This window comes from Amyelois transitella, chromosome 13 (assembly GCF_032362555.1).
Source record: "Amyelois transitella isolate CPQ chromosome 13, ilAmyTran1.1, whole genome shotgun sequence".
NCBI lineage: Eukaryota > Metazoa > Arthropoda > Insecta > Lepidoptera > Pyralidae > Amyelois > Amyelois transitella.
In genome coordinates this window covers 10,551,771-10,577,226 of record NC_083516.1, presented here as the reverse complement: position 1 = coordinate 10,577,226, position 25,456 = coordinate 10,551,771, and the positions used below count along the sequence as shown (strand labels likewise).

At 35.9% G+C, this 25,456-nt stretch overlaps 1 protein-coding gene across 4 annotated transcripts in view; it reads left to right on the top strand.

Annotated features, from left to right (window-relative positions):
• LOC106129303 (cationic amino acid transporter 2) overlaps positions 1–25,456 on the top strand; it is a 40,044-nt gene that overhangs the window by 6,124 nt on the left and 8,464 nt on the right. Inside the window, exons 1-3 of one of the 4 annotated variants that reach the window (XM_013327828.2) lie at positions 13,963–14,061; positions 22,373–22,604; positions 25,109–25,393. In XM_013327828.2, the coding sequence (XP_013183282.1) occupies positions 22,373–22,604; positions 25,109–25,393 (517 nt within the window). In that variant the 5' untranslated portion in view covers positions 13,963–14,061. Of the gene's footprint in view, positions 1–13,962; positions 14,062–14,143; positions 14,238–21,889; positions 21,971–22,372; positions 22,605–25,108; positions 25,394–25,456 lie in introns of those variants that run through there. The other 3 variants (XM_013327827.2, XM_060947439.1, XM_013327829.2) reach the window with 3 other exon arrangements.

Below are 25,456 nucleotides of genomic sequence, written 5' to 3'. Positions count from 1 at the left end.
CTTGTTTAAAGATGTCCCGGGTTCTTTCGGTTAAATCAAATTCGGGCTCAATATTTGAAATAGACTTGGACATGTTTTATATATGTACATACAAGAGGCCGCTTACGACTTCGTCCGCGTGGAAACCCTATCAATCCCGCGGGAACTCCGGGATAAAAAGCCTATATTTTATTCTGTGTCTTCAGATACCAACAAACCAAATTTCATCGTAATAGGTTCAGTAGTTTTTGCGTGAAAGAGTAACAAACATCCATACTAAAAAACTCACAAACTTTCGCATTTATTATATTAGTAGGATTAAGTTTTATTTTAATTAAAAACAGTCACTGAGTTTTTGACAATCAAAATCGGATTTTAACCGGCCGAGTTCTCATAACATAACAAAAAAATACATTCAGTCAGAAAAGTATCGGGAATGAATTATTTATTTATGGTTACAAATTCAAATTTTTGTTTTTTTTGTTGTTGTTAGATTGGCACAACTGTTTTAAATTTTGGCGCGGTGTTTGAGTTGCATCTGTTGTTTAGATTAAATACAGTGCTATTTTTAGTTATATCATATCTAGTGTGTATTGCTAATTTCATAATGGATAAAAACATCGAACAAAGAGTTTGTCTTAAATTTTGCATTGCCAATGGAATATCGTGTTCGGAGTCACTGAAAATGTTACAGAAGGCTTACGGTGAATCGACTTTATCAAAAACTCGTGCTTATGAGTGGTACAAAGCGTTCAAAAGCGGTCGAGATGTGATGGAAGATTTGCCTCGCTCTGGTAGGCCATCAACGTCTGCAACTGAAGTTAACATCGCAAAAGTGAAGGAAATAGTGACTGAAAATCCTCATTCAACTTTGAGAGAGATAGCCACCGAACTTTCTGTATCTCACGAGTCGATCCGTACCATTTTAACTAATAATTTGGGTATGAAACATGTTGCCGCTCGGCTAGTCCCAAAAGACCTGAATTTTTTTCAAAAACTCAATCGCATGAGAGTCGCTGAGGACATGCTAGAACGAGTCAATTCCGACCCAACATTCATGAAACGCATTGTTACTGGTGACGAGACGTGGGTTTACGAGTTTGACATGCAAACTAGTCAACAAGCTTCGGAGTGGCGCCTTCCAACTGAACCGAAACCGAAAAAACCACGCCAAAGTCGTTCAAAAGTCAAAGTCATGTTGACTGTTTTCTTTGACTATCGCGTAGGGATGTGACATTGCTGATAAAAAATCGATTTTTATATAATCGATTTATTTTTTAAGTATGAAAAATCGATTAACAAATAATCGATTTTTCTTAAGAAAATAATCGATTTTATTATATTGATCGATTTTTTCCAAATTTTTCAATTTATGTCAAAATAAACGCCATATACATTATATCAATAGATTTATTCATTAAAAATAAACAACAGAATCAGTAAGTTCTTATACAGGGTGACATTTAATTCAACTGCATAAATTTAACTGTTAAGTGTGACTCATCTAAAGGATATTTAAAAACGTAAAACGAAAAAAATATCGGTTCATATTTCAGAAAGTACGAAAAAAAATAAAAGTATCAAAATCCACGATCCTAAATACGTAATATCACTCCGGCCGGCGGAAAAGCGACGCGTAAGATTCAGAGGTCAATGACACAATGCATTCAGCTGAGCGATCTCGACAACTCTGTACTTTACTTGATCTTGAAAAATAATTTATTTTTCAGACATTTATTTACAAGTTTAGTTTTAAATTATTTTTGTAGTATTGGTCTTAATAAAGCGTGTGACGTAGTTTTTTAGGGTTTTTTAAATGTGAAAATTATGAAGTTTAATTTAAATAAAAATAGGCTCAAACGGCTCAGAAGCATGGGTATAGTCTATGTTTAAAAGGATGCAGTTGTTTTAAATGTCACCCTGTATAATCAACACAAATTAAAGTTTATAACAATCAAGTTTGAAAAATGAAGTTTCAGCAACGAATAATGAATAAAATATCAACTGAATGTCGGTAAAATACTGTTCATCGACTAATTCCATCTAGAGAATGTTTGATTAAATTAATCATCTAAACTGTTTTAAGAGCACAGAAAGAATGCACAGATGGCGTTAATGTAATATTATGGAGCTATGATAGTATTCTTTGGCAGTTCGCGTTCCGGGCTCAAAGCCAGAAGACAAAAACAATTTCGGAGTGCATTTATTGGATGATTATAAAAATCGATTTTTAATCGATTATTAATTTAAAAAAAATCAAGTATAAAAATCGATTTTTACTTTAAAAAAAATCGATTTTTAATCGATTTTTTCCATAATCGATTTTTTTTTCACATTCCTACTATCGCGGTGTTGTGCACTCGGAATTCTTGCCGGAAGGTCAAACGGTAAATAAGGAATATTATTTGAGTGTTATGCGGCGTTTAAGAGAGCAAATCCGACGAAAAAGGCCAGATTTGTGGAAAGAAAATTCTTGGATTTTGCACCATGATAATGCACCTTCGCACAAGGCCATCATTGTGAACGAATTTTTAACCAAACACTCAACAAATACCATCGAGCAACCACCATATTCACCAGATATGGCTCCAGCCGACTTTTTTCTTTTTCCTAAACTCAAATTACCACTTCGTGGCACCCGTTTTCAATCGGTAGAAGACATAAAAGAGAATTCGCGGCGAGAACTGACCTCAATTCCGGAAACAGCGTTTAAAAAATGTTTTGATGATTGGATTATTCGTTGGCGTAAGTGTATCGTTTCTAAAGGAGCATATTTTGAAGGTGATAAAATAAATTTGGATGAATAACAAACAGTTTGTGTATTATTGATCTTTTCCTGCTACTTTCTTGACAGAGTAGTATACATACATTAAAAAATATATTATAAACAAACATATATGTGCCGTGTGGTTTCCGGCACCAATAAAAAAAAGGAATAGGACCACTCCATCTCGTTTCCATGGATGTTGTAAAAGGCGACTAAGGGATAGGCTTATAAACTTGGGATTCTTCTTTTAGGCGATGGGCTAGCAACCTGTCACTATTTGAATGTCAATTCTATCATCAAGCCAAAAAGCTGAACGTGGCCTATCAGCTTTTTCAAGACTGTTGGCTCTGTGTACCTCTCAAGGGATATAGACGTAACTATATGTATGTACGTATTTTAATAGAAAGCGGTTGATGCGTTTAAAGCCACAGACTAACATATATATGTTAATACTAGAGGCCGCCCGCGACTTCGTCCGCATGGAAACCCTATCAATCCCGCGGGAACTCTGGGATAAAAAGTAGCCTATGTGTTATTCTGGGTCTTCAGCTACCTACATACCAAATTTCATAGTAATCGTTTCAGTAGTTTTTGCGTGAAAGAGTAACAAACATCCATACATCCATACAAACTTTCGCCTTTATAATAGTAGTAGGATATTAAGAAACAAAGGATCTACGTATTTAATTATATAAAATTACAGGATAATCCCCATCTTATTTAATATGGTGACTGAAAGACGCGTGTCATGGCCGGTTGGTCACGGCATGTTAAATCCATGAGTAACATTATCATACATACATATGGTCACGTCTATATCCCTTGCGGGGTAGACAGTGCCAACAGTCTTGAAAAGACTGAATGGCCACGTCCAGATTTTTGGCTTTATGATAGAATTGAGATTCAATCAGTGACAGGTTGCTAGCCCATCGCCTATAAGAACAATCCCAAGTTTATGAACCCTATCCCTCTGTCGCCTTTTACGACATTCATGGGTAAGTGAAAAGTCCTATTCTTTTTTATATTGGTGCCGGGAACCACACGGCACCGTCAACATCTTTTCATTTAACATAAATCCTGGGACAACGAGCAGTCAGCGATAAAATCACAACTCTTTCCCTGAGGGGTAGGCAGATCAGATACTACAACTTGCCGTGATCCCTGCACGAGAAGCTTCCGACTAAATGAGAAGATTTTTATTTACATAAAGAAAGAAAGAAAGAAAAATCTATATTTGGAAATTTATTCCTCATTCTAAAAATTAAAACGACGTTGAAAAATTTACACTTATATATATTTATGATAAGCTTGAAAAATGGTGCTAAACTATTCCCAAGTTAACGTTTTCTCACAGGAAATGGTTTAGCAGAAACAATATTACCCCGTTTGTTTAGAAAACTACGTCTATGTTTGAAAAAACTTTACTATTGTGACTGTACAACGGCATTGTTACATGGATTTTAGAATTCCTTATGTATTTTCAAATTTGAGAAATTAACCTTATGTATTTTCAGATTGGCAAATTTGAGAAATTAGTGTAGTTGCTGCGATTCTTAAAACTTTAAGAAAAAGTGCCGTGTGGTTCCCGGTACCAATAATAAAAAAAAAATGGACCACTCGATCTCGTTACCACGAATGTCGTTAAATGCGACTAAGGGATAGGCTTATAAATTTGAGATTTTTTTATGCGGATGGTTAGCAATCTTACAATTTGAATCTCAATTCTGTCATTATTCATTTTGAAGACTGTTGGCTCTGTCTACCCCGCAAGGGATATAGACGTGATTATATGTATGTAGATAAAATGTAATTTAATAATTAACAAATATGTAAATACTTAGGTAGGTTCTTAAGAAAAACCGCTACCTACTTATGCGAGGTATATACCTACGAGGCAAGGTAGAAATTATCATAACTACTTTCTAGGTAAGTCTTGATAGAGGATGACCAATTGACCAACGGGCTTGACTACCGATAATCATACATACGTACATATGGTCACGTCTGTATCCCTTGCGGGGTAGACAGAGATCAAAAACTGTCCAGCCTTTACAACAGGTATACTTTGAATGATCCATTTTAGTGATTTTTTTAAAAAATCGTCTTACCGCGCAGAACGTAAAAGTCTGTCAAGGGAAAGGCTTTAAAAAGAGGGTTTATTTATGTGGGTAACAACACGCTTTAACACCGCAATGACATTTAATACGAAGTACATATCAAGGAAATTGTAATTGACCCCGATAGTAACCTTGGACCTCACGCTTTGTGTGAGCGAAATATTAATGAAAAAATTCTATCCAAAATAGAAGGGCAGGAGGCCATTTATAACATTTATACTAATATTATTAAGCTGAAGAGTTTGTTTGTTTGAACGCGCTAATCTCAGGAACTACTGGTTCGAATTGAAAAATTCTTTTTGCGTTGAATAGACCATTTATCGAGGAAGGCTTTAGGCTATATAACATCACGCTGCAACTATTACGAGCGAAGAAATAATGGAGAATGTGAAAAAAATCGGGGAAAATTATTCATCCTTGAGGGCTTCAATGAGGCCCATAATAACTATTCCACGCGGACGAACTCGCGGGAACAGCTAATGGAAAAATAATAGCAAAGGGTCAGGTCAAGAGTACACGAAACCGCCGAGCTTGCATGCAGAGAGTTATCAATGTGGATGACGCGAAAGAAGTATGCGGAGATCGTGGCAAGTGGAAAGATGTAGTTTCTGCCTACCCTATCCGGTAAAAAGCACTCCTTGGCATTTATCTAGTTTTGTTATAAGGACTTTTAGGTGAACTTAGAATTCAAATAAACTGATGAAGTAACTATTATTTAAATGACTTTATTGGACAAATATTGAATACCGAATTACCTTACAAAACATTTGGCACCATTTCACATAGTTATTTATCAATAGTGTTTTGTAACGTGTATTAATTCTATAGATACACAAAAGCACTATTATTTAGTGATAGAACCGTGCTATTTCGTTTGTGATATATTTTTGCAATAATGACGTAACAGCGATTGTAAGTAATACCAAATAATATAAATGAGAAAGTGAGTTATTTGTTTGTTACCTCTTCAAGGGTTATCTATTAAATTAAAACATAACGTGCTTAAAATTAACAGCCAGGAGAAGGACATAGGGTACATTTCGTCCTGGTTAAAACTATAGATCCCGTGGGATTGGCGAAAAACCTTTACATTCTTTTGTAGGTAGCGGGAAATTCGTGGTTTTTTGTAGTTGATGTTAAATTCGTCGCATTTTGCATATGGCGCTAAATTCACGCGGGTACAAGCTAGTAATATCATAATGGATGCAGTCATTACTAATTTCATTTTTATGTCAAAATATTATTTAGTCACAGATTTGCAACTTATACATACATACACAGTTTTTATCTGTTTACAGATATTTTGACACGAGAGAAATCCATGTTCTTGTAATACTCATTTCGTAGGTTTTAACGCCTCAATTTTTGTACTCTCCGAATCGTCAGTTAATTGTATGTAGGTACTAAATAAATCCATATAATCACGTCTATATCCCTTGCGGAGTAGACAGAGCCAAAAAAACTGAAAGGCCTCGTTTAGCTGTATAGCTAAGTTAAAATAGTGACAGGTTGTTAGCCCACACGAAGAATCTCAAATTTAGAAGCCTATCCCTTAAGCGCCTTTAACAACATCGTAATGTACCACGAACCACACGGAAGAAAATTACACCAAATTAGGAATAGCCTAAAAATTTTAAATTTCACCGAAATTTTTCAGTCGGATTTCTAAATGAAATTGTATAGTAATCCCGTGGAATATCTAGAAAGTATTTATTTACATACATACATACATATGGTCAATATGGTCATATCTATATCTCTTTCGGGGTAGACAGAGCCAACAGTCTTGAAAAGACTGATAGGCCACGTTCAGCTTTTTGGCTTAATGATGAATTGAGATTCAAATAGTGACAGGTTGCTAGTCCATCACCTAAAAAAAGAGTCCCAAATAAATAAATACTTAGGGATAGGCTTACAAGCCTGATTTGTGATTATATACGCATACGAAGCTACGGTCGTCATAAACTTATTAGCATTAAAACAAGTGTACCTACGTTCACAAAGCCAGTCATGTTTAAATTATTTCCTGGTTAATTCTGTCTGTAAGTACGCGTACATTCTTGAATTGACAATTTGCCGATGAATACATTAATTCACTTACATAATTTTACATATTTAATTCAAATACTGCATCTGTCTCGAAACAATTTGCTACATTGTGTGGTAAAGTTAAATAACATATTTTTTTATTTATTCAGTTTTACAGCGTGCTATTGTCAGAATTTTTAACGTGGTAAGTTGTATTCAGATAAAGCGAAATTACGATCTTTATATACATATATAAGTATAGTTTTGAAAAGGCTGATTCCCCAGGTTCAGCTGTTTGGCTTAATGATATAATTGAGATTCAAATAGTGACAGGTTGCTAGTCCATGCTAGCCCATCGCCTCAAAGAAGAATCCTAAGTTTTATAAGCCTATCCCTTAGTCGCCTTTCCGAACATGTTAAGAAAAGAGATGGAGTGGTCCTATTCTTTTCTTTTTTATTGGCACCTGTGAACCACACGGCACCATTATGTCTTAACATAATAATTAATACATATGTATATACATAAGATAAAATCACGTCTTTTCCTAGAGGTGTAGGCAGAGACTATATCTTTCTCTATATCTGCATACTTTTTTCGCTTCATCCACATTCATCACTCTCTTCATGCAAGCTCCCACGATAATAATTGAACAAACAAGTGATGATACAAATTTAGTGTAATTACAATTGTCAATTATCTTTCATTTTCCCTTGTCAAAAAAAATTTCCATTGTAACAAACAATTTGGCCGGAGCCCTATTACGAGTACTCTGTTAGTCGTGACAGACTGACAGGCTGCCTGTCACTCTGTCACACATGGCTGTAGTCTTTGGAAACTTGAAAACTTTTACATAATTTTGTCAAAATATTTACTATTGTTACCAGTCATGTTTTTCTCGAGCCGTGATGTAATACATACATACTCGTATAATAAAATAGCAACTGACCAATGTCTGTAAATACAATTGATAGATACATAAGACCAACAGACGTCAAAAATTTGATTTTTAGATTATCTGTCTGTCTGTATGTTTGTAATCGCAAAGAACAAAAACTATTGCTCAGATTTTTCATATTTACTAGGCTTAGTGTAACCTTAAAACTGGAGTAAAAAATTACATTCCCTCCACCTCTTCAAAGGGTTATACAGGGTTGAACTTTTACATAGAACGAAGTCGCGGGTAACAGCTAGTAGTAACAGCAGTACAGTAACAACAGATAGTAGTAGCAACGAAAATAACCTTCGTTAATACTTATATAAAATCACGCCTCTTTCCCAGAGAGGTAGGCAGTGATTTCATCTTTCCATTTGACATGATCCTTGCATACTTCTTTCGCTTCACTCTCATTTATCCTTCATGCAGTATATAAGGTAACTTTTGACCTGACTTTTTGATAAAAATTAAACTATAATAATCCCATCTTTATACCCTAACGGGGTAGACAGAGTCATGCCTCTTAACTATTTTATATTCAACAGTTTAACGTTTACTAAGATATACCACATTTTAATAAGATGCAATTAGGACATGCATAAAATTAAGATTAGACAGGTAAGTATATAACCGGTAAATTTACTTTGTAAAGCCGTTTCGAGACTAAACTTTTTGAAATCTATGTTCCTTCTATATCAAATAAGTTAAGTTTCTGCCTATCCCTCTCAAATAAACATACGTACATACATATAGTCACGTCTATATCCCTTGCGAGGAAGACAGAGACAACAGTCTTAAAAAAATTAAAAGGCCAAATTCAGCTTCTATGTTAGTTTTACTTATACCAAATCATTAACTTGCTTCGTGTAAACATCTGACGTCAGTTTAGAAAGTCTCTGCCTACCCCTCTCAAATATAGTTGGGATTAATATACATATGTAGGATAAAGTTGTCACAAAACATTTTTATCCATATACTCGTAAAGTCTCTGCCTATCTCAAACAGAGACGTGATTAGTGTAAGATTTAAGTTATCTCTAAATTTTTTTTACGAAATTTTAATGAAGTAGTAACCTTTGCCTCCTCTCACTTTATTATCATATTACATCAAATTCGAGCTTCCTCCTGCGTGCTGGTTGCATCCTCACCTCTGTGGAGATGAGACCGGGGTATTTATAAGTCTAGTCATCCCTTTATTTCTATTCCTGAGGTAAATAAAAGTAATTCAATCAGAGGAAAGACTAATAAACTTGATAGAATTAAAAAAAATGACCATGAATCCTCGATTGGGTGAGTCAGGTGTTTACACGAAGCGACTCCCATCTGACCTCCGCAACCTTTGCATGTAAACCTTAACCGTATTGGATCCATGGTTACACATCCAGTTGCCTGAATGTGCAGGTTCCCTCACAGTGTTTTCCCTACATACATATGGTCACGTCTATATCCCTTGCGGGGTAGACAGAGCCAATAGTCTTGAAAAGACTAAATGGCCACGTTCAGCTATTTGACTTAATGATAGGATTGAGATTCAAATAGTGACAGGTTGCTAGCCCATCGCCTAAAAAAAGAATCCCAAGTTTGTAAGCCTATCCCTCAGTTTTACGACATCCATGGGTAAGAGATGGAGTGGTATTCTTTTTTGTATTGGTGCCGGGAACCACACGGCACGGTGTTTTCCCTCGCCGTGAGAAATCGTTGTTTGTTCACAAAATCTCTAAACATGTTCGCTAGGTAACGATTCCTTGAATATAAAACAGCTGATTGGTTTGTGAAGGATGTGATAACTTCACTTTCACTGCTTGGCGACCTCCATACTCGGCATTGGAATTGCCTTCCGCTGACGTAAAAATACCACAGAATTAATTATAGGACAGCGGTTCTTTTCACGCAAAATTAATCTTATTTTACAAACATACATATAGTCACGTCTATATCCCTTGCGGGGTAGACAGAGCCAACAGTCTTGATAATACTGATAGGCCACGTACAGCTGTTTGGCTTTAGGATAGAATTGAGATTCAAATAGTGACAGGTCGCAAGCCCATCGCCTAAAAGAAGAATATCAAGTTTATAAGCCTCCCTTAGGCGCCTTTCGGCGTTATAATTAACATTTCAATATTATATTTAAAAATAAACATATTTTTATTTTGAATTGCTCTCTATATTGCAAAAAAACACATTACTTAAGCCATAACAAGTTGTCTGTCCGCAATCCTAAAGATTTCCATTCACATTTGACACACGTCTATCCGACGCAAAACATACAAAAAAGTCAGTAGGAACTTACCATAACGTATATATTATATCTTTTTTGCTACAAAGACTGATCACGGCCTGTTTCATAAGCACTTTACATACATACATACACATACATATAATCACGTCTATATCCCTCGCGGGGTAGACAGAGCCAACAGTCTTTTCAAGACTTTTAGGCCACGTTCAACTATTTGGCTTTAAGATAGAATTGAGATTGAAATATGTAGTGATAGGTTGCTAGCCCATCGCCTAAAAGAAGAATCCGAAGTTTATAAGCATGCCCCTTAGTCGCCTTTTACGACATCCATAGGAAAGAGATGGAGTAGTCGTAGTCTTTTTTCTATTATAAGCACTTTATTGCATTTAATTTTACAATGACAAGGCTAAAATCCCAACAACTAAATTATAAATGCGAAAGGGAACTTATTTGTTTGTTTGTTACCTCTTCCCGGGTTAATTACGGAATTCTTCTTGAAATATCACGTATATCACGTACCTATATATATGTATATAGAATATTTATTTGAGCATATATGTATTATTTAATACAATTTTAACCGTGTGGTTCCCTGCACCAAAAGAAAAAATAATAGGACCAGTCCATAACTCTCCCATTGATGTGGTAAAAGGCGACTAAGGGATAGGCTTATAAACATGGGACTCTTTTTTAAAGCGATATGTATGTACGTATTTTTAAACGACCTTTTGTCTGTTCAATAGATGATTTACGGGTTAATTTCGAAAAAATAATAATTGTCGAACCCGTAATACACAAACCCGACTCCCACTTGGTAGATTTTTAAGGAAATCTGCGCGGAATAAGTTTCATATGAATATTTAATTTTAGCAACACAAGCCATGTTGGAAATTGTGTTAAGGTGAGCCGGCGCTATTTTGTTGAAGCTAAAATACGTTTTTGACCTTATAATAAACAAAATATATTGACTAGTATTGTATCTTATGTTTGCTTATTTTAAATTTTCTCTGACGTTCAAGGAGAAATTTATAAAACTTATCGAGTGGACTATTAAGACGAAAGACGGTCTTTTTGCGATAAAAAAAAATATACTAAATTTTTGGTTTACGGCACTTCAGAATAGAACCGTATCCTTCCCATGGATGTCGTAAAAGGCGACTAAGGGGAAGACACACTCTATTTGAATATATATTCCATCATAAAGCTATACAGCTCAACGTGACCCTACAGGTTTTTTCTAAATTGTTGTCTCTCTCTACCCCGCAAGGGATAAAGACGTGACGATATGTAGGTATTAAATTAAGATCTGTAGAGGACTTACTACTGATTCGTGATCAAGATCATCTGACACCCATTAAACACTCCTGAATATATAAGAACTAACTGAAAACTAATAAAATTGGTTAATAAAATTTTATTGGTTTACAGTAGATATATTATGACAAATGGCTATAGTCAGACTAACTGACAGAAACTAACAAAAGGTGATAGATACATAACTAACACCGCAGATAAATACAGGGGAATCCCGATCAGAGTCGATCAGTGTTGCCATACCCTAAGTTTTTAAATCCTTGAATTAATATATCGCTGACTAAGCAAATATACAGCGGGAGTCTGAATGGTACTGTAGGAGTGGGAAGGCCTAGACGAACGTACCTTCATCAAATCGAAGACGTTCTAGCAAAACGTAATGACGTTTATAACGTGGATTGCACAATAATTTACACATACATAATCACGTATATATCCCTTGCGGGGTGGACAGAGCCAACAGTCTTGAAAAGACTGAATGGCCACGTTCAGCTATTTGGCTTAATGATAGAATTGAAATTCAAATAGCGACAGGTTGCTTGCCCATCGCCTAAAAGAGGAATCCTAAGTATATAAAAGGCGACTAAGGGCTAAGCTTTCAAACTTGGAATTTTACTTGTAAGCGATGGTCTAGCGACCTGTCACTATTTGAATTTCAATTCCATTATTAAGCCGTACAGCTGTACGTGGATCATACATACATAAAGTTACGTCTATATCCCTCGCGGTGTAGACAGAGCCGACAATCTTGAAAAGATAGACGTGATCATATGTATATTATATGTGGCAATTGTCAAAATAAAAAAAAGTACCTAAAAATATGATCGGGTTACAACAATTCAGAATCTTGCATCACGCGGGTCGTTGTTCTTATCTCATGACATTTCAATGTTGTTAAGCCCAAAGAAAAAGAGCAAACAATGACAGACTGACAAACAAACAGTCTACTTTTCATGTAGATATTGTGATAGTGAACATTTTGTTGTTGACTGTTGCAAATCTTCTTGTGCTATGTTCGGCGTATATAACCTATACTATTAAGAGCAATATATAAATAAATATATACACACACTTACACATATTGAGTTAGCCACTTTTTCTGGTTTTTCTGACGTGCACTGAGCACCGCTCTGTCACCCAGGTACCTCTAGTTAAAATGCCTAAAGGAGGGGTAGATAGAGAGTGCATCTTTCCACTTACCAAAATGCATGCTTTAATATTCCTTGTGAGTGACCTTACCGTATACCAGAACATCGATTTGATAAAGATACGTCCGTATTGACCTTAAAAGTGATAGTGTGTGATTACTAAAAATATAAAACACTAGCTGTGCCCGCGACTTCGTCCGCGTGGAATAGTTATTTTGGACATCATTGAAGCCCTCAAGATTTTTTTCACATTCTCCATTATTTCTTCGCTCCTTATAGTTACAGCATGATGTTATAAAGCCTGAAGCCTTCCTCGATAAATGGTGTATTCAACACAAAAATAATTTTTCAATTCGAACCAGTAGTTTCTGAGATTGGCGCGTTCAAACAAACAAACAAACTCTTCAGCTTTATAGTTATATTTGTCCTGTAGGTATATATGTAGGTATAGGTATATAGTATTAATATAGATACAAACATGTTGTAGCCTAGTTGTGTTATAAATGTTAACCAGGATATTCACAATACCAATGACCTAGGTATCATTCATACCATAAAAGATACTCGTATAAATTCAATTTACTAAAAATACACACACATTCGTGCGTTGAGCCATTTTTTGCTACTATTTTTGTTTGTTCTTGTTTACTAATATCTGTTTGTTTGTTTGTAATATCTTTATTGTAGGTACATACGATGTTTTTCCTTTCAATAGTTTCAGATGGAAAAGCCAAAACCACTTCAAAATTAGTAATCCCTACTAATATTATAAAGCTGAAGAGTTTGTTTGTTTGAATGCGCTAATCTCAGGAACTACTGGTTCGAATGAAAAAATTAGTTTTGCGTCGAATAGACCATTTATCGAGGAAGGCTTTAGGCTTTAAAACATCACGCTGTAACTATTAGGAGCGAAGAAATAATGGAATATGTGAAAAACGGGGAAAATAATTCATCCTTGAGGGCTCTATTGATGCCCATAATAACTATTCCACGCGGACGAAGTCGCGGGCACAGCTAGTTGTAGTAGTTGCGGATCCAAGGATCCAAAGCACAATGACAAAGGGTGCAACTGAAAACACGCAATGATGAAATTATAATAATCAATGCCTATAAAAGTACCCGAAACCGCCGAGCTTGCATGAAGAGAGTTATGAATGTGGATGAAGCGAAGGAAATATGCAGAGATCGTGGCAAGTGGAAAGAGTTAGTCTCTGCCTACCCCTCCGGGAAAGAGGCGTGATTTTATGTGTGTATGTATTTATAAAGAGTTATAATTTTGTCCAAGGCACTTCCAATGTAATCCATAACCTCCCCCATTGAAGAAGTCGGTTAAAAAGGCACACAATGAAACGCAATATTCTTGGTGATTTGTCGAGGATCTACAGTAATAAAGATAGCTCTAAATAAACGGAGGCGATATGAAAGGCTTTCAGAATCTTATTGTCACTGTTTGATACACTGTCACGCAGTGATTTTGTATTTTTCGTACCTACAAGACAATAAAGTGATAATTACTAAGCAATAATTCTGTTTTGGTAAGTTCCTTTAGTTGTACTTTACGTCACTCGGTGGGATGGTAGTGGAATAGAGTAAATTTAAAGGCGGAGTTACGATGGATTTTACAGAAAGTGGTTTTTTTTTTAAACTATATTGTGTTTTGCTGGCGTAAATCGAAAAAGTTGCGGCGATGGATACCTGCTATTTGATACAGGTATATAGTGTTATATTATAGATATTTAACATGTGTCTTTGTTGAAATTAAGGTTTCGGAGAAAGATAAATTAAATTTCTACGGTAAAGGGATAGTTGATTTTAATTTATTTATTTTTTTCATTTTCTAAGATGTCTGCTCACGGCAATTGGTAACGTGTACTTAGTTACTGCCTACGCCTATGAAAATGAGGCATAATTATAATGTAACTAGCGACCCAAGGTTTTGCACGGGTAACATTAATACGTATAAACCTTCCTCTTAAATTACTCTATCTATTAGCAAATACTCCATCGAAATCCATTGTGTTGTTTTAAAGATCTAAACATACATACATACGTACAGATATAGGGACATTGACTTTGCTTTCTACTGTAGTTATTATGAAAAGATGCCTACATTATATAATTTCTAGTCTACTATTTTAGTACTAATCATAATTATAAAGAACCTGCCTACCTAGATTTATCGAAAAATATACTTTAAAAAGAAGCCTTTATGTTAGGTACTAATCAATTACTTACTTATATATATACATTGTCTTACAATGAAAGATCATTTACCATAACTCAATCTGGAGAGAAATGAATGAACAAATACAAGGTTGAGTAACAATGAGTACCTATTACAAATGCAAGAGTCCTTCATTTAATATTGAGAGGCATTAAGATAGGTATGTTTGCAACTTCGATCATGTGTGTAAGATATTAAATAACATACATACAAAAATACATTCATATCACAACGTCTTTGTCCCTTGCGGGGTAGACAGAGCCAACAGTCTTGAAAAGACTGAATGGCCACGTTCAGCGGTTTGACTTAATGAAAGAATTGAGATTAAAATAGTGACAGGTTGCTAGTCCATCGCCTAAAAGAAGAATAATCTCAAGTTTGTAAACCAATCCCTTAGTCGCCTTTTACGACATCCGTGAGAAAGTGAAGTGGTACTATTCTTTTTTCTATTGGTACCGTGTGGTTCCCGGCACTAATAGAAAAAAGAATAAATAACAACCACGACAGTTCTATACATACCTACATACAATCAAGTCTATATCATTTGCGGGGTAGACAGAGAAAACAGGCTTAAGAAGACTGTAAGGCCACGTTCAGCTCATACATTTAATCAACAGTAAAAAAAAATAACAAATGTCAATGACACTTGCTGTAAAATAGCAAATTGACGGTCTACCGCCAAATCGCTTTGTCTAAAAAGGAAAAATAACATAAAACTCATCAGAAGGTCATGCTGTGTTTGTGCAAGAAGCTGTTATCAGCGTGGAAAAACAATTTGATACACTCTAGTTTTGTTAACATTTTTATATACGGATACAAAAGTGATGTAATTTGTAACTTTTAAATAGTTCAAATCCTTAGGTGTATTTTTTTTTGTTTACGGAACAATTACACAGATTGAGTTAGCCTCGAAATAAGTTCGATAATTGTGTTAAGGGATGCTAACTCAACGATACTATAATTTGTAATAAATACTTATATAGATAAACATCCAAGAGCTAAACCAATTCGTTTCTCATCATGCCCTGACCGGGATTCGAACCCGGGACCTCTGTTGTCACAGACAAGCGTATTACCGCTGCGCCACAGAGGCCATTAATACATACATACATATAATCAATTCTATATCCCTTGCGGGGTAGACAGAGCCAACAGTCTTGAAAAGACTGAAAGGCCACGTTCAGCTATTTGGCTTAAAGAAAGAATTGAGATTCAAATAGTGACAGGTTGCTAGCCCATCGCCTAAAAGAAGAATCTCAAGTTTATAAGCTTATTTACTTTTTACGATATCCATGGGGAAAAGATGGAGTGGTCCTTTTTTTCTGTTGGTGCCGGGAACGACACGGCACGGCCATTAATTGTTTACATAAATTAACTTTAAACAATAAAATTGCATTACTCTCATATATCCATCTCAGTTTAGTTCCTCAGGATCGACTGGCAGAGAATACCTTATGACATTAAGTCCACCTGTTGCACTTTTTACGTGCATAAAGTTTAAGTAAATAAATAAACTTAAAAATTCCATGTTATCTCTATGAAAACTAATCGTATGGACGCAAGAACATATAATAACGTAGCTTCACGCTTCATAGTACGCAAATTAGCTTAATTTACTGAAATGCCTCATTAGATTCAGAACATACTCCAGTACGAGTCTATTGTCAATGAAATTAGGCTTATTAAGTAAATGTCGACCATGGGTTTTTAACAAAATTGAACTTTATTCAGCAGTAAAAGAGTTTATAATCAATTTTTACCTCAATCACATAAAAAGTTAACAAATGAAGTTAACAAAGGACATATGTACGTGCCCATGAAATCAAACAGCCTTGTGGTAACCAACAGTACCTACTATGAGTTTGAGTTTTATAATCTCGAGCGACTATGTTGTTGAAGAAAATGCTGCAGTGCAGTTTGTTACCGATTCTTCTGCACTGACGCCTTGGAAGCGGCAGTAAACTTAGTTCAAAGTGATTTGTCGTCTATATTTAAAATTGAATTGCATACATACATACATATGATCACGTCTATATCCCTTGCGGGGTAGACAGAGCCAACAGTCTTGAAAAGACTGAATGGCCACGTTCAGCTATTTGGCTTAATGATAGAACCGAGATTCAAATAGTGACAGGTTGCTAGCCCATCGCCTAAAAGAGGAATCCTAAGTTTATAAGCCTATCCCTTAGTCGCCTTTTACGACATCCATGGGAAAGAGATGGAGTGGTCCTATTCTTTTTTGTAATAGTGCCGGGATCCACACGGCACTGCCGGGATCCACACGGCAAAATTGAATTGAATTAAAATTAATACACGTGGCCTTCTTGTAAACATTGATGGACCTCACAGAATACAATGATATTTCTATATTTATTCTGTGATTGACCCTGTATAGCTAAAAGAAAATAATCCGAAGAAAAATAGAGATTTTACTTACATTTGCGTATACATATTTTCCTAAGGATAAATTAAACTTTTTACCCAGCCCAGATAAATAAAGAGTCACAGTTTAATTAATTGAATTGAAGTTTGTATAGTGATTATTACCAACTTACTGTAGTTATCTGTATCAAATAACAGATACCCATCAACGCTACTCTTTCTACACAAATATCCAGTAGGTATACCGTGCCGTGTGGTTCCCGGCACCTATACAAAAAAGAATAGGACCACTCCATCTCTTTCCCATGGATGTCGTAAAAAGCGACTAAGGGATAGGCTTACAAACTTGGAATTCTTTTTTAGGCGATGGGTTAGCAACCCGTCACTATTTGAATCTCAATTCTATCATTAAGCTCAATAGCTGAACGTGGCCATACAGTCTTTTCAAGGCTGTTGGCTCTGTCTACCCCGCAAGGGAAATAGACGTGACCATATATATCCAGTACCTATACGCAATCATGGAAATTTTTGCCAACTTAACAAATAAGAGTATAAAGAATAACTTACTGTAGTATCTAATGGCAAGTGAAAACTCGTGGTAAGACTTGTGCACAGCGTGACGGTCAAGGTCAGTGCCATCACAGACCGCCGCGTCTGCTCCATCAATTGAGCATCGAAGGCCGAAGTCTGACCGTGAACCGTTTCAGGAAACGAATGTTTGCAGCATTTAAATAAATATATACGGGACAAATTACGACTACACAGATTGAGTTAGCCTCGAAGTAAGTTCGAGACTTGTGTAACGAGATACTAACTCAACGATACTATATTTTATAATAAATACTTAGATAGATAAACATCCAAGACTCAGACCAATCAGAGAAAGTTCGTTTCTCATCATGCCCTGGCCGGGATTCGAACCCGGGACCTCCGGTGTCACAGACAAGCGTATTACTGCGCCACAGAGGCCTTCTCTTCATTTCTTTCCAAATAGATTTTGATTGATTGATCTTGTAATCTATGCAATGCGAACTTTGCAGAATTTATTTGGTCACTTTAAGTAAAGTAAAAATCGCTTAACATTGTGACAGGACATGGGCTATTTTTAGCATAAAATTAGTTTAACTATTTCGTGATGTTGTATTTATCTAATTTTACAACTTGAGCGTGTTGTTGGTAAATGAAATTATTGGTTTTGCGACGTTATAGTGTGCTATTTAAAAAAATATATATACTAACTGTAACTTTGTTTATATAACTATATACAAAGCAATATACCTACTAACTCACAAGGTTCTGAAGAAGAAAATAATAATGCGATAGTGTTAGTTACGTGGCCTTTCATTCTATTCAAAACTGTTGGTTCTGTCTACCCCGCAAGGGATTCAGGGTGATGTATGTTCGTATGTATAGTATACTAGCTGTCCCGGCAAACGTTGTTTTGCCATATAAATAATTTCTAGTTAAAAAAATGTTAAGGGTGGACAACCCTTAACACTTAGGGGTATGAAAAATAGATCTTGGCCGATTCTCAGACCTACTGAATATGCATGCAAAATTTGGTTAAAATCGGTAAAGCCGTTTCGGAGGAGTACGGAGACAAACATTGTGACACGAGAATTTTATATATAAGATAAGATGTACGTTTAAGATTTTGATTAAAGTTTAATGGAAGACTATGTACTAAAACTAGTCAATAAACTAATAGGTACCCTTAGTCCACGACTAAGGGAACCAACAAGTCAAATTTAAAGTTTCTAGACCCAGTGGTTTCAGGTGCGCTTGTTTTGTCAGTCAGTCAGTTAGTCTATGACTAATAGGTTTAAATTAGCGACCCGCCCTGGCTTTTCACTGGTAGCATTATTAGATAAAAATCTTCCTCAGAAAACAACAGGGAACAAATCCGTCCACAACTTTCCGAAATTAGGGCATATGTGGCAGAAAATATGGGGACTATATTTAATATTATGTAGTGATAACGATAGATTATCTAACTTCCCTAAAAATCTCGAAGAAAGAGTTTCAAAATCATCTATAGATACTATATATACTATACTATACTATTATATTACTATATTACTATTTACTATTTTACTATAATATTATAAAGCTGAAGAGTTGATTGTTTGAACGCGGTAATCTCAGGAACAACTGGTTCGATTTGAAAAATTCTTTTTGCGTTGAATAGACCATTTATTGAGGAAGACTTTAGGCTATAGGTATTGTTATATATATAGCCTAAAGTCTTCCTCAATAAATGGTAAAGCGTGATGTTTCACGCTGTAACTATAAGGAGCAAAGAAATAATGGAAAATGTGAGAAAAAGGGGGAAAATTATTAATCCTTGAGGGCTTCAATGATGCCCAAAATAACTATTCCACGCGGACGAAGTCGCGGGCACAGCTAGTCTTTAATGAAATGATTGAGTAACGTCTTCCGCAAATAAATTGATCTATCAATTAATTTATCTGTAGACAGTGGGGCTGCATTACCGACCGCAACTATTAAATCACAAATTATCTTAATGGTCTCGTGATACGAGTAATATTACCTTATCTCACCTATTTGTAGGAAGTTAATAATGAGAAAAAGAAACCGTGTGGTTCCCGGCACCAATACAAAAAAGATCAAATCAAATCAAATCAAAATAATTTATTTGTAAATACAGGTAAATACAAAGATGTCAATACACAAACAAAACACAAAGAATGGGACCACTCCATCTCTTTCCCATGGATGTAGTAAAAGGCGACTGAGGGATAGGCTAACAAACTTGGGATTCTTTTTTAGGCGATGGGCTAGCAACCTGTCACTATTTGAATCTAAATATTCTTACGTAATAATGCTTGTAAAGGTTGTTTTAAGGAAATGAATAAATGAATAAATAATGATAGATTACCGAGTTATCATTCGCTTTACTATGTACACGTGTATTGATGTAAAGCATTCATTATAGATTACTACCTGCGCCCCGGCGCTTCGCTTCCGTGGGAATTTCGAAATAAAAAGTTAACAATGCGTTAGTATTCCAACCGTGTACTTAATTTTATCAAAACCGTTTACTAGATATATCACCGGAAAATGAGACACGTATGTTGATCAATTTTCAAGGTAGTTAATCAACTCTCGGAAAATAAACGGCAGTTGAAATGTATTATTTAACGTATGTATTTTAGTACTAGTAGGCTTACAAACTTGGGATTCTTTTTAGGGCGATGGACTAGCAACCTGTCACTATTTGAATCTCACTTTTATCTTAAAGCCAAATAGCTGAACGTGGCCGGCCTATCAGTCTTTGCTAGACTGTTGGCTCTGTCTATCCCGCAAGGGATATAGACGTGATTATATGTATGTATGTATGTATTTTAGTAAATTGATTTTACTGTGTCTTGCCGTTAAATCGTCTGAAAAGGGTCAAGGGCGAGGCTTACGTTAATTGATTGTCGTGAAAGAGTAACAAAAACGCAGTCCTTACAAACATTCGCATTTACAAAATTTTCTTTATATCAATTTTCTTGACAACATACATATAATTGCGTCGGTATTCATAGCAGGGTAGACAGAGCCATAGTCTTGAAAAGACTGATAGGCCACGTTTGGCTTAATGATAGAATTGAGATTCGAATAGTGACAGGTTGCTAGCCCGTCGCCTTAAAGAATCCCAAGTTTATAAGCCTGTCTTACTCGTCTTTTACGACATCCATGGGAAAAATATGGAGTTGTCCTATTCTTTTTTCTATTGGTGCCGGGTACCTGATTTCACATAAATCAGAATATTTAAAAAAATATTTCTTAATAACTACATTGCTTTCGAAAGATCTTCATGGCATAATTCTTTAAAACTAAAGATTGGTCACATAATATATGTTTCTACATCAGCTTTTCCAATATTTTTAAGTTTGACATTCAAAACCTCGTACAATTGAAAGATTTATATATGTTTTACATGGAACATTCATGTTGTATTGTTATTTGACACATAACAACAAGATATTCCAGCCATCAATCAAGATTATAAAATTGGCTAAGCAACTTGTTTAAATCTCAATTCCATCATAAAACCGTACAGTTGAACGTAGCCTCTCAGTCTTTTCAAGATTATTGGCTCTGTCTACCCCATGAGATATAGACCTGTATGTATGTAAAAATACCCTTCGTTCCCTGCGTAGGCAGGGACTACATCTTTTCACTCGCCACGATCCCTGCATACTTCTAACTACTTATATGATATTTACAAATATGAACCTTCGTACCAATAAGACTCGAAAGGAATAAAGGCATTCAGAATTGATATTAAAATAGTGACAGGTTGCTAGCCCATCGTCTATAAGAATACATACATATAAACACGTCTATAACCCTTGCGGGGTAGACAGAGCCTACAGTCTTGAAAAGACTGATAGGCCACGTGACAAGCCCATTGCCTAAAAGAAGAATCCCAAGTTTATAAGCCTATCTCTTAATCGCCTTTTACGACATCCATGGGAGCGAGGTGGAGTGGTTCTATTATTTTTTTTTTCCGTGCCGGGTAACCACACGGCAACACGATAAAGAAAAAAACTATCAAACAATTCTATTTTTACGGCAAAAAGGAAATCCTTTCAATCTGTCGCGGCTGTAAATTAGATTTACTGTCATGTGGTACACATAACTGAGGCGGCGACGCTGTGCGACTGTTTATATCGGTTCCGTCTTAAGCCGCTTTATTCGATACATAAAAATAGTTCGACGTTATTTTGTCGTATGAACGAGTGTGCTCAGTGTTGGAAAATTATGGAAGAACAATAAAAACAATTGACTGTGCTGCATTATTGCTGCCTTATGTATAGTGCAGTAGGGTAAGAGTTTTTTATAATTCGAGTGATTTTAACCGCAGAAAGTCAGTGTCCCTTTCTTAAATATATAAATATATATACGGGACAGATTACACAGATTGAGTTAGCTTTGATGTAAGTTCGAGACTTGTGTCACGAGATGATAACTCAAAGATATATACTTATAATATATACTTATACAGGGTGACTTTTAATTCATCTGCATAAATTTAAGCGTTAACTGTACTCATCCAAAGGATATTTAAAAACGTTAAAAGAAAAATATCGGTTCATATTTCAGAAAGTACGAAAAAAAAATAAAAGTATCAAAATCCACGATCCTAAATACGTCATATCACCCCGAGAGGCTGTCAACATTGTTTGTACATTGTTTATTACATTAATTTTATCAATCAATTGTTCCAGATGGGTTGTTCACGAATACTGTCAGTGCTGCGGCGCTGCAAAAGTCTGGACAGCGACTCCACCGCCACCCCCTTGGCCAGATGCCTGGGTCTCATCGATTTGACGGGCCTGGGGATCGGCAGCACCCTGGGTCTGGGAGTGTATGTCCTGGCAGGCTCGGTCGCCAAGAAGGAGGCGGGTCCAGCGGTCACGATCAGTTTCTTGGTAGCAGCTATAGCTTCAGCGTTTGCTGGTAAGTTTTGTTCGGGTAACATACATACATAAAATCACGCCTCTTTCCCGGAGGGGTAGGCGAGTTGGCGTAAGTTAAGGAGACGTAATTGTTCGAGTAAGCTGGTGAAATTTTGCAGTTGTTTTTAGGGATCTCGGTAAATGATGTCACAGCTGCAGATCAGATCAGCTCAGTGTTATATTAATAGTTTGTACGGTTATACAGTATGGTAAGATTAAAATTTATTCTGTAAAACATTACATAAAATCACGTCTATATTCCCTGCGGGGTAGACAGTGTCAACAGTCATCAAAGGATGAAAGGCCACGCCCAGCCGCTTGGCTTAATGATAGAATTGAAAAAGTGACAGGTGCTAGCATATCTCCTATCTCTTAGTCGCCTTTTACAACCATGGGAAAGAGATGGAGTGGTCCTATTCTTTTTTTTATTAGTGCCGGGAAGCTCACGCCCCGAAATTTATTCGGTTATACAAATAAAGCCCTTATTTAAACTCTCAACCCTACTGAGGTTATAATTTTGTATATATATTGGATATGTATGTATATATATATTATATATTTTTTTATTTTTTTATGATTTATTTTGCGAACGAAATATTTTGTGGAATTGATAAAAACGACGATCTATATGATAATAACTTACATTACATTATATTTTTTCTAAAAATCCACAGAACACACACACACACATATATATACACACACACATATATATATATACATATATAAAAATCTCATTAGCTACCTTTTTCTACAATGCGGACAATGGCAAATTTTATTATTCAAGATAACTTTATTTGCTGAAGGCTTAGGTGTTGTTATAACTGGTCTGACGCCGCGGCTAAGACACGTGATAACAATAAGTGCCTCTTTAGATAAGCACCTAATTATGTTTTATGGATACTTTTATATAACATTGTATTATGATTTCTGGATTAAATAGTTTGAATAAGAGGCCGCCCGCGACTTCTTCCGCATGGAAACTTTATCAATCCCGCGCGAACTCCGGGATAAAAAGTAGACTTTGTGTAATTCTAGATTTTCAGCTACCAACGTACCAAATTTCATCGTAATCGGGTCAGTAGTTTTTGTGTGTAAGAGTAAGAAACATCCATACTGACATCCTGATATACTCACAAACTTTCGCATTTACAAGTATAATACATACATAAACTCACGCCTCTTTCCCGGAGGGGTAGGAAAGTACGAGTATAATATTAGTAGGATAAGTGTAGAATAACATTTAGTAGTAATCTTTTTTTTTTTTTTTATTTGACCTACTTCTTCATTAATAACTGTCATTATCCCGATGCTGAAGTGAGGCAATCACGTTTTCGAATAAAGTAATAGCTAATAATAAATATATACAGGACAAATTACACTGATTGAGTTAGCCTCGAAGTAAGTTCGACACTTGTGTTACGAGATACTAACTCAACGATACTATATTTTATAATAAATACTTAAATAGATAAACATCCAAGACCCAGGTCAATCAGAAAAAGTTCTTTTCTCATCATGTCCTGGCCGGGATTCGAACCCGGGACCTCCGGTGACACAGACAAGCGCACTACCGCTGCGCCACAGAGGCCGTCAATTTAGTAGTAATATTCTTTCTTTTTTTTTAAATATGACCTACTTCTTCATTAGCAACTGTCATTATCCCGATGCTGATGTGAGACAATCAGGTTTTCGTATAAAGCTACTCGGTTCTGACCTCCGCAACTTTTGTAGGATTCATCACCCTAAAAGAATCAGTTATAGGCTAGGCATATACCGGCGTACATATCAGAGAAAAGATTCATTGATACCTATTTAGACCACGGTAGGATTTGAACTCTGTGCCACTCTGAGCATCGCACTTTCTCAATCGCTACCTTGACCTTTCGACCGCCAACACCTACTTGGTGAAAAACCTCTTGATATTAATAAATTTAATATGATTTGTAAATAGATCATTCTGTGACGTAATTTTACCGCAAAAGCCATCAACTATATGAAGCCAAATTGTTTCTGCTAGTCCCACTGTAAAGTTCTTTAAAATTTTAAAGATTCACGGTTTTGTTTCAATTTGCATTCATTTAAATGCACCCACGAGAAACTTGGTTTAGAGTTCGCTTGACCTGATTTTTTATCAAACATCGATATTTTTGGAGTTAAATTTGTGTCGTGTAGTACCCGGCACCAATACAAAAAGGATAGGACCACTCCATTTCTTTCACATTGATATCGTTAAAGGCGTTTAAGGGATAGGCTTACAAACTTTTTTAGGCGATGGTCTAGCAACCTGTCACTATTTGAATCTCAATTCTATCATTAAGCCAAATAGCTGAACGTGGCCATTCAGTCTTTTCAAGACTGTTGGCTCTGTCTTGAAGTGACCATATGTATCTATGTATGTATGTATGTAAATGTAATGCACCAACGAAAAACTTGGTTTAGAATTCACTTGACCTGAATTTTTATCAAAACTTTGATATTTTTAAAGCGAAATTTTCCCTGCAGGCGTATGCTACGCCGAATTCGCGTCTCGCGTACCCAAGGCGGGCTCCGCTTACGTCTACAGCTACGTCAGTGTGGGGGAGTTCATTGCCTTCACCATCGGCTGGAACCTAGTGCTGGAGTACGTCATCGGCACGGCCAGTGTCGCCAAGGGCATGGCCAACTATATCGACAGCCTCTGCAATAATACCATCAGAGACGCCATGTTGGAAGCCGCGCCAATGAACATCTCTTTCATGGCGAAGTATCCCGATTTCTTCGCGTTCAGTCTCGTCATGTTGATAACGAGTGAGTGTAGTATTATTATCTTTATTTACTTTATTGTAATATTTATAATTTGTGTGTGGTTCC